At 44.7% G+C, this 11,255-nt stretch overlaps 1 protein-coding gene across 1 annotated transcript in view; it reads left to right on the top strand.

Annotated features, from left to right (window-relative positions):
- Positions 1-8,780: 8,780 nt before the first annotated feature.
- Bcdin3d (BCDIN3 domain containing RNA methyltransferase) overlaps positions 8,781-11,255 on the top strand; it is a 5,245-nt gene continuing 2,770 nt past the window's right edge. The window contains exon 1 of the mRNA XM_021183937.1: positions 8,781-9,049. Coding sequence (XP_021039596.1) covers positions 8,813-9,049 — 237 coding nt within the window. The 5' untranslated portion in view covers positions 8,781-8,812. The remainder of the gene's footprint in view (positions 9,050-11,255) is intronic.

Below are 11,255 nucleotides of genomic sequence, written 5' to 3'. Positions count from 1 at the left end.
CGGATGGTTGTGAGCCACCATATGGTTGCTGGGATTTGAACTCTGGACCTTCGGAAGAGCAGTCGGGTGCCCTTACCCACTGAGCCATCTCACCAGCCCCAATGAAGTTTTTCTCGGCTGAGGACTGTGCAGGAGGAATGTCATATGGTTTTAGAAACTCCTGGAATGTGGCTGACCTATTAGCACAGTCACGATAAGTGTGCCTCAGCACAGAACGACCCTGAGGACCAAGTGTCTTGAGGACTTCGTGCTGTTATGGAGTTCTGCTCTGCTTGCTGCCTCACATCCCTCTTAATCTAAGAACTGTAGGAAAACTCTAAGGAGCTTCCAGCCCCTCACTGGGCAGTGTCTCCAGCACTCACAACATTAATGCTTGATCTTTCAGGCATTGCTGCTGGAGCAGATAATGATTCTATCACCATCCTAGAAAAGAATTCAGAGATGTAGATTGTCAGCAATGACCACCATCCTTAGAAAGCATTTGGAAAAATAAAATATTTGTGAAACTAGGTTAAGATATTTTTACTACTGCCTCTGATGTAGAAAATCTTTTTTTTTATTAAGATTTTATTATTTTATGTATGTGAGTACACTGTAGCTGTCTTCAGACACACTAGAAGAGGGCATCAGATACCGTTACAGATGGTTGTGAGACACCATGTGGTTGCTGGGATTTGAACTCAGGACCTCTGGAAGAGCAGTCAGTGCGCTTAACCACTGAGTCATCTCTTCAGCCCCTGATGTAGAAAATCTTAGGGAACAATGCTGAAGTTCAGAAAGGCACATTCTTATTAGTTAAGTCAGGGACTTTTTTTTCAAGACAGGGTTTCTCTGTGTAGCCCTGGCTGTCCTGGAACTCACTCTGTAGACCAGGCTGGCCTCGAACTCAGAAATCCGCCTGCCTCCGCCTCCCGAGTGCTGGGATTAAAGGTGTGCGCCACCACGCCCGGCTGGTGATTGATTTCTTACACCCATTTTTGCCCTCAGCTTCCTGATGTGACTTTAATAAGAATTTCTGATGCGAAGATGTGAATTTTGAGATTTAAAATAGATATGATGGATTCTTATATAAAAGTTTAGATTTGTGAAAGTTCAAATTTGTGATTCCCTTTAAGATTCTCATAAGATTACTTTTAAAGATAAATAATAAAACAATTATTCCTTCCTTTGTAACTGCACATTGCTGCCTGCCAGTAAGAGAACCTGGCTGAGAAAACTGTCCGGCTTGCTCACGCTTTGTTAATCTATAACAAGTTGCTTAGCCGCGAATGTATGTGGGCTCTGGGGAATAATTTGTTTTCTTTACCTGTACTACATAATGTTATTTTTTGTGAAGGTATTGGGAAACACATTGTTATTTCACAATCATTCACTAGAAGAAAACTAGAATGTAATTATATTGTAATCTTATACTGCTTGAAAGACTTTGGTGGGATATATAAGCTACAGGAGAAAATAAATAAAGCTGTCAGAGCTCTGTTCCTTCCAAGTATATGTGTATAGATGTTCAAACCTTGTTCCGTCCATTAAATATGTTTATATGTAAAGTTTGTGTGAGAATGTGTTGGAACTGTTCCATCCATCAAATTTGTATGTATGTGTGTATGTATGTGTGTATGTGTGTATTGTGTATGTATTGTGTATGTATGTGTTTATGCTTGTGTGGATTTTGTTGGAGCTTGCTCCATCCACCAAATATGTGTATATATGTGTACATGTATATACATGTGTGTATATATATGTATTTGTGTGTATGTGTGAAATGCTTGGATCCTGCTTGTTGGAACTCTGTTCCATTTACCTAGCAGGTATGTGTGCATATGTGTGTATATGTATATATGTATATATGTATGTATGTATGTATGTATATATCTGCATATGTGAAATGCTTGGGAGCCTACTTGCTGGAGCATTGTTCCATCCATTCAACGTGAGAATGTGTGTATGTCTACCAGCCTGCATGTATGTATGAGTGTATGTATGTGTGCATGCATGCATGTGTTTGCATTTATGAAGTTATTGATTGAAATCTGCCTTTTGCTTCATCTACTCTGTGTGTGTATGTGTGTGTATATGTTTGTGTATGTGTGTGTATGTGCATGTGTGTGTGTATGTGTATGTGTGTGTATGTGTGTGTGTATGTGTGTGTGTATGTGTGTGTATGTGCATGTGTGTGTGTATGTGTATGTGTGTGTATGTGTGTGTATGTGTGTGTGTATGTGTGTGTATGTGTGTGTGTATGTGTGTGTGTATGTGCGTGTGTATGTGCGTGTGTATGTGTGTGTATGTGTGTGTGTGTGTATGTGTGTGTATATGTTTGTGTATGTGTGTATGTGTGTGTGTATGTGTGTGTGTGTATGTGTGTGTGTATGTGTGTGTGTGTATATGTTTGTGTATGTGTGTGTGTATGTGTGTGTATGTGTGTGTGTATGTGTGTGTATATGTTTGTGTATGTGTGTGTGTGTATGTGTGTGTGTGTGTGTGTGTATGAATTTTCTCTTTCCTCTTCTTTCTCACCAGCCTCTAAGAGTTAACAGCGTTCAGAGCGAGTTCTTCTCTGGCTACAGGGATGCCAGCCTCGGTGAATCAAGCTTTGTTCCCCCGGAGAAAAGTCTGCTGAGTAATTTCTCTAATCGCTGGCTGCCAAAAGCAGGAGCCTCCATCAGCATCTGGACCAACTCCCATCAGCTGCTCTCAGAACTGTCCCCCAAGGACACTGCTCCTCCATGCCTGCCTCAGTTTATCCTCCCCTGGATGTCAAAGCTGGCCTTTGGTATCCTAGACATATTTTTAAAAACATTTCTCAAAGTAAAATTTGCTTCATTTTGGTGAATTCCCATTCACTGATTTCCTTGCTGTTTAGACAGGGCCTCACCATGTAGACCAGGCTGGCCTGGAACTGAGATGGCTCATCTCTGCCTCCTACGTGCTGGAATTAAAGGTGTGTGCTACCACACCTGGCCTGCCTTTTTATTTTGTGAATCATGTTTTGTTTTACATATTACACTTATATATTTTTTTCTTTTTTGGTTTTCAAGTCAGGGTTTCTCTGTGTACCCTTGGCTGTCCTGGAACTCACTCTGTAGACCAGGCTGGCCTTGAACTCACAAGATCCATCTGCCTTGACTCTGCCTCCTGAGTGCTAGGACCAAAGGCATGCACTCCTATTTGTATTCTATTCTTGATCCAAGTAATCAGTTTATATCTGTGTGTGCTCATGTGTATGTACAGGTGGACAGGAATATGTGTGCATGCATGTGGAGGTCAGAGGTCAACTTCAGGTGTTGTTCCTCAGAACCCTAGGTGGCCTGGAACTCACAAAGATCCTTCTGATCCACCTGCCTCCCCAGACCTGGGATTAAAGACACAAACCAGCACACCTACCATCATCTTGAGGTTTGAAACAGGGACTCACCCTTAAACATCCAGACCTCTTATTTGGCTGGACTAGCGGCCCAGCAAGCCCCAGGGAGCCTTCTGTCTCTGCCTCCCAGGGCTGGGATGATAAGTGGGTACCACTGTACTTGATTTCAATATTTGTTTAAGTGTTGGGAGATTTAGGTTGAATTTCTCTTGTCTCCTCTTCCTCCTTCACGTTCTTCCTCCTCTTTGTGTCTCTTGACATCTAGTTGTTCAAGCGCCATGTATTGAGAGGATTTGAAAATGGACCCCCTAGACTCAGAATGCTTGAATGCCTGGCCCTAGTTGATGTACTGTTTGGGAAGGATTAGGGAGTGTGTTGTGGCCTTGTTGGAAGAGGTGTGTTGCTGGGGGTAGGCTGTGAGGTTTAAAAGTTCCACACAAGGCCAGGGTCTCTTTCTCTTTCTGTCTCTCCTCTCTGTCTGTCTGTCTCTCTATCTCTCCTCTGTTTGTGTGTGTCTCTCTCTGTCTCTCCTATTTGTCTGTCTGTCTGTCTGTCTATCTGTCTACCTCTCTGTCTGTCTGTCTGTGTGTGTGTGTCTGTCTCTCTCTGTCTCTCCTGTCTGTCTGTCTCTCTGCCTAATGCCTGTGAATCAGGATGTGATGCCCTCAGCTACTTCTCCAGCACCATGTCTGCCTGCCTGCTACCACACTCCCCACCATGAAGATAATGGAGTAATCCTCTGAAACAGTATCAATTCAATGATCTCCTCTGTGGGTTGCTTTGGTCATGGTGTCAGTTCACAACAATAGAACAGTGACTAAGACAGAAATAATCCTTCTATGTTTAAGATACATCTATTCCCTACATACCAAGGTGGCTGTTGCCACAGATTTCCCCCCAAACCCAGGAATATTCTGCAGCATAAATTGTGCTGCTTGGTTTTCACTTGGGATGTCTTAAATGTCTTAAACAGCTGCCCTGTTGGTCAGCTGGGTAGGGTGCCGACTTTGCTTATTTCCTACCCCTCAACACAAACGTCTTTAGGGGACCTTTAATCACCCAAGCCACAACAACCCATAATGTTTACACACACGTGTGCGGTACAATCCTATCTCACTATATGTGTATGATGCTGCTTTGTGTTGAAAATATTCCAAATGCTCTCGGAGCTACTTAGAAATACACGACCAAGGGCTGCTAGTCACAGACATCCTACTTCCAAAGAACATGAGAACATCCGACTGCAGCTGTGTACTCGTTAGCCAGCTCTTCCCCACCCCCTCCTCGCTGGTACAATTTCTGGCTTTTGTTGGCTACTAGTCTGCTCTCTGCTTCTGAGATCAACTCTTTATCCTTCAGTGTAATCAGGGCTGGAACAAATGACATGACATGATCCTTCTCAGGCCGAATAATAATCCCATATGGACATAAGCCACACTTTCTTTGTCTGTTCACTCACTGATGGACACCTAAATGGAATATATGTGGAATCAAATTAGGGGTGCTTGTTGATTCCATATGTTGAACACCACCATATACATATGTATGTATATATATATATATATATATATATATATATGGCATTTTATATGTGTGTGTGTTTCACTATATATATTTTACTATGTATATTTCACCATATAAATTTTGCTACATATATTTTGCTATTTATATATTTTAATATATATATGCATATATATACATATATATATATAAACACTGCTGCAGTAAATATGAGAGTGCAGATGTCTTTTTTTTTTTTTTTGATTTTTCGAGACAGGGTTTCTCTGTGTAGCTCTGGCTGTCCTGGAACTCACTTTGTAGACCAGGCTGGCCTGGAACTCAGAAATCTGCCTGCCTCTGCCTCCCAAGTGCTGGGATTAAAGGCGTGCACCACCATGCCTGGCTGATGTCTCTTTAACATTCTGATTCCCATATATCTATATGTATATATGTAGATATATAGATATACATATGCGACACCGTGGTTCTACTTCCTGTTTGTGACAGAGTCCTGCTCTCTCGCCCACACTGACCTCACACTCACAGTGACCACCATGCTGGGATTTATGAAGCACCTCACCTGGATGAGAATTCTATTATTATTTATTTTGAGACAGGATCTCACTATGTAGTCCTGGCTGCAGTGGAACTCAGTCTGAAGACCAGGCTGGCCTCAAACTCACAGATATCCTCCTGCCTCTGACTCCCTAGTGTTGGGATTAAAAGGTGTGGACCACCACATCAGACTGAGAATTCTATTTTTAAACTCTTTAAAAATTTACTTTTTTTGAAAACGTATGTGCATGTGTGCATGTGTGTGTCGCAGCTTGTGTGTGCAAGTCAGAGGACAACCTGTGCAGTTAGCTCTCTCTTCCCACACCATGTTGGCCCTGGGGCTCAAACTGAGTTCACTGGGCTCGGAGGCAAGCACCTCAATACCTGCTGAACCCCCTCGTTGGCCCCATTCCTAACATTTTGAGCAACCGCCACACCGTTTTCCTTTATGGTGGCGATCCCTCACACTCCCACCAAGAGAGTGAGAGGTGCCGCTTCATTTAAACGGTGCTCAGTGTGTGTCCCGTGAAGAGCAAAACAGGATTCCTGTGTGGCTAGTGAAGCTCAAGCTTCGAGGTCTGTATCATCTGAGAACCTTCCAGGAGTCCTGAGATGCTCTGAAACCCACTGGGTTTTGTAAGATTTCAGAAAGCGCTGTTTTGTGGTAGTTGGTTATGGCAGCTCTTACCCCTTGCTATTTTGTTGTAGTTGGTTACAGCAGTTCTTACCCCTCGCTCATGTGTCTCCCAGGGTTGGATGGCACAGTAGTGGCCATGGGTGTTCCCGGCATCCAGTGAAGGTAAGCCAGATTGGAAATGCCCTCCACAGGGCTGTTAATACAGCATCTAGTCACAGACACAGTCACTACTCAGTGCACGTGTGTAGAAACACTTTCCTGTGTATTCGTATCCACCCATCATGTGAATCACCTGGGGCTGTGGCCTGTATGTACACATCTAGGTCAGATTAGGGCATTAAACGTGTCCAACAGCACCTAGGACTGGAAGTCTGTGGGAGTGAAGAAGAGTCAAGGTTTTAGCATACACAAAGCCAGAATCTGGACTGAAGAAACATTTCCAATCGCCAGCCACGTAAAGTTATTAACAGAGAATTCCCTTGCATACTGACGTCAATGAAAGCAAGTTTATCCTATTGACAGTATAGCACATATAATTATAATATCACTGTGTGTGTGTGTGTGTGTATCTGCATGCCTGAGCTGAACACCCAGGGTCTTATAATTGGTGAGCTAGGCTCACCCCTAAGTTAAATCCCCAACCCTTTTACTTAAGTTTGGTTTAATTGTTTAAAGATAGAAGAGGGTACAGATTTTGTCTGACCCATGTGGGGAATTCTGCCCTTGGTTCAGAACGAGTGCAAGGAAACAAGCAAAGCTGGGTGTTGGCACACACCTTTAACCCCAGAACGCAGGAGGCAGAAGCAGGCGGATCTCTGTGAGCTTGAGGCCAGCCTGGTCTACAGAGCAAGTTCCACGACAGCCAGGGCTACACAGAGAAACCCTGTCTCGAAAGGGGTGGGGAGGAAGAATGAAAAAGAAAAAAAAAAAAATTGAAACAAATCAAGCAGAGATCAAAGTATAAAAGTAAAACTTGGGAAGAAAAAAAAATAGGACATTTCTTCTCAGTTGGACATGACCTATTACCTATTATAATCCTATCATGTGGGAGGTGGAGGCAGGAAGATCAAGAGTTCAAAGCCATCCTCTGCTACGTAGGAAGTCCAAGAACAACCAGGACTACTACACGATCTTGTCCAAAAGTTAAGCCAAAGCACATTTGTGGAGGCGTGGGGACTGTCCCTAGAGACCTGTTGGAACCCTGTTGGTCCTTGTATAGATAGATGCTTCAGTCTCTTATAAAGTTTAGCAAATTTTTGGCTCAGTAGGCTGGGAGGTCTCCATAAAATGGGTTGGTCAGAACACAATGCCACGGGTTGAGTCTAACAGGCTGGGCTCTCCTCACCTCTAAACCGAACTTACTGTTTAGGCCGTGTGGTGGTTTGTATAAAAATGGCCCCCACAGGCTCATATGTCTGAATGCTTGGTCATCAGAGAGTGGCACTCTTTGAAAGGATTAGGAGGTGTGGCCTTGTTGGAGGAAGTGTGTCACCTGAGGTGGGTTTTGCGGCTTCAGAAGCCCAGGCTAAGCCTGGACTCTCTCTTTGCCTGTGGATCAGGGTCTAGCTCTCAGCTACTGTTTCCCACCATGATGATAATGGACTAAACCTCTGAAACTGTAGCAAGCCTCCAATTATTTTTTTTAATGAGTTGCCATGGTTACCTGTCTCTTCACAGCAATAGAACAGAGACTAAGGCAGGCTGACTCCTCAGTTTCTCTCCTCACCAGCTTCCCCCACCCCAGACCACATTTAAAAAACTTTTAAAGTATTACTATTTCCTAGCGTGTGTACACGTGTGTAGAGTCCAGAGGCGGATGGCAGGCATCTTCTTCGATCATTTCCACCTTATCTTTTGAGACAGAATCTCTCAGTGAGCCTGGAGCACACACCAATGCAGCTAGGCTGGCTAGCCGGCAAACTCCAGAGATCCGCTAGTCTGGGATTACAGGCATACACCATTACACCCTGCTTTTTATGTGGGTGTTTGGGATCCGAACTCAGGTCCACGAGCTTACCCAGCAAGCATTTCCTGATTGAACCATTTTTATGGTCCTCGGCCCACTTTTGGTCTTAAGTTTATCTCAACACATCTCTTTCAATTTAACTCTGTTCTCCCATTTTCTTTCTTCCCCCAAACAGATACGGCTTAGTCACTTGCATCTTGTACAGTTTTCATTCAACAAGTATTTACTGGACAACCGTGCGCCAGGATTTACAATAAATATAGGAGGTTCGCAGCTGAAAAGTATCAATGTAGCAACTCCATCTTCTGGAGTGAAGTCTATAGTTACTATGTCTGTCGGTCCCCCTGTGGCACCTCAAGTGTTCTAGAGCTTCCAGCTACCTTTTACTAAACCAGGCTCAAGTTCCTGTGTCAGTGCATCATTGTGCGACCCCGTCACAGCCCCCACCCCCCACTCCCCAGACAAGGAATCCCTCTTCTTTACAGCTCGCTTTGTGCATCTGAAAAGAAAGAAACTTGGACCAACTTCACTTTCAAGACCCCCACAAATTCCTTGCTTTGGTCAGTGGCCCAAGGTTCAACTCAACTTGGGCAAGTTCGTTAAGAGGGGACGATCGTGGCTTCCAATAGGACACCGAAAGCCCGGACTAGGCACTGGGGTCTTTTCACCTACCCAAACTCACCTTCTTTCAGACCTCTACCCTAGGCGCACGCGCGCTGGCGCAGCGCTCGCCCCCTCCCTCCGCGGGCTCCAGACTTCCGGTTCCGCCCCCACCGAGGGACAGAGCGTGATGGCGGCAGACGAGAAGTTGTCAAGAGGGGGCGTTGGAGAGGCCGTGGAGGAAGAGCATCCCGGGGCTCTGGAACCCGGGGCCGCCCCATTCGGAAATTTCCCTCATTATTCCCGCTTCCACCCTCCCGAGCAAAGGCTCCGCCTTCTGCCCCCGGAGCTTCTTCGGCAGCTCTTCCCTCCCGAGGGTCCCGAGAAGAGGCCGATCCTAGGGCTGGACGTGGGGTGTAACTCCGGGGTGAGTGACGCGGGAGGGATCGGAGCGCCGGGAGCCCAGGGATGGTCAGCCTCCGCGTCCTCCGTGGTGCTGGCCTGGGCGTGGCATCAAAACTCAAAGCCCAGAGTGGGCTTTTAAAGTATAGCGTTGACAGACACGTGCACGCCCCAGCCCTCCCTCTGGGGCCCCACCACCGAGTGAGGAATTTTGAGCAATCCACAACTCATTCCAAAATTTCCCGCCAGACCGCTGGGGAAGGAGGACCGTCTGATCTGCACTTCCGGCGTTTGCCTCCTCTTTTGCTTTGCTGGTCTTCTTGGCTGGGGAACGGGGACCCCCTTCCCTTCCCCCGGGAATCCTGATTCCTAAAAGATAAGAGCCAGGGTGACGTAATCACGGCTGAAACTTAAGGCTCTAGATACACAGTGCAGGACAGACCTGGAGCCAGGTCCTTATTTACTTAAACTTGTGCTAACAGAGGACAACGGTGAACAGTAGAGAGGGATCAAGAAAGAAAATAGATCATTCGGCCAGAGGAGGGAGCCTTAACCACCCTTCCCACCACAGAGTGTTTTCAGACATGTAATGATTAGAGTCAAACCGCAGCAAAAATAAGGAAATGACAGTCTCGCCTATTTGTAGCTAGTTAGTGGATGTCCCAGTGAAGCGGGCAGTTTTATCCCACATTGCAAATGGTTAGGACCCTCCACCATTCGCTCTACATTCCATCACCACAGAGTCCGGGGATAGAGACACCTTTTGCCCACGTGTAATTCTAGCTCTCAGAAGACAAGCATTCCCACAAGTCTGAGGCTAGCCTAGGCTACTAAGACCATGTTTCCAAAAACGACAAAAAAAGAGACATTGGTGGGTGGTGAAGACCTTTGAGGGTCTCAGTTGAGGAGAGCTTTTGGTTATAGACTACAGTAACCAGCTGGGTGTGTGTCCCTGTAAACGTCACCGTGGTATAGGAAACCAGCAGAAAGACAGAAAAGAAAACCATTTAAGAAAAAAAAAAAAGATTTTAAAATTGTAAGCAGTGTATACAGAGCCACAGTGGAAAGGACACGGTTGCAATTGACTAAGGCAGTTGTTCTCAAGTTTACTTTTGAACATTTATTTATTTATTTATGCATTTATCCACTCATTCTTGTTTTACACAAGTTCTCTCTGCCCTCAATATGGAGACCATGCCGGCCTCAAAAGCAAATCAGGGTAGGAGGAAATTTAGTGGCGTCGTGTGGGTCCTTGTGCCGTCAACTGTGACTTTGAACAACGTTAGTGTGACTGTGCAGTTTGTTAGACACACAGAATCTCAGCCTCCCCCCACCCCCTGTCTACTTAGTCAGCATCTGTATTTTAAAATGACCCCCGAGGTAACTTGTGCATTGTTAAGTTAGAGGGGGTGCTAGGGACTCAGCTCCATGCTTCAGAGCACTGTTCTTCCAGAGGACCTAAGTTCCGTTCCCAGCATCCTCGAGGGCAGCTCACAACCACCTGGAACTCCAATTCCAACAGAGCAGAAGTCTTCTTCTGGCCCCTCTGGGCATCCGTACACATATTAGCATGTGTAAGCACTAAGACTCATGCATACACCTACAAAAGATAATTTTTTTAATTAGTTAGAAAAGCCTAGTATGACTAAAAGGAACTTTGTGTAGCCGAAGTCTTATTATTAGTGGCCATGTGACTTTAGCTAACTAAGTAAATAACCTTGATCCATAATTTTTGTTTTGTTTTTCGAGACAGGGTTTCTTTGTATAGCCCTGGCTGTCCTGGAACTCACTTTGTAGACCAGGCTGACCTCGAACTCAGAAATCTGCCTGCCTCTGCCTCCCAAGTGCTGGGATTAAAGACATGCGCCACCACACCCGTCTCAATCCATAATTTTTAAAATGTGGCGTTTATCTGGAAAAACAAAAAAACAAAACAAAAAATGTGGAGTTTAATGTGTATTATTCCATATTTTCATAAAAATACATAAAACATAAGTCTGTACTTTATAAGTTATAAGGCAAACACTGTTGTGACCACTCTCATCATCAGCCCCCAAAGACCTTTATATGTCGTTTCCTATTTTAAAAGCCCCCTTTACCCACAGGCAACAGTTAGCCTGTTATTGTCTTGCTTTTGTTTAATTCTCATTTTCTTTTTAAATTTATTTTTATTTATTTATTTATTTATTTATTTATTTTTGGTTTTTTGAGACAGGGTTTCTCTGTGTAGC

The sequence above is a fragment of the Mus caroli genome, chromosome 15 (genome assembly GCF_900094665.2).
Source record: "Mus caroli chromosome 15, CAROLI_EIJ_v1.1, whole genome shotgun sequence".
NCBI classification, from domain to species: domain Eukaryota; kingdom Metazoa; phylum Chordata; class Mammalia; order Rodentia; family Muridae; genus Mus; species Mus caroli.
Note: the sequence above shows the minus strand (reverse complement) of the source record. Positions and strands in the feature narration are given on the sequence as shown.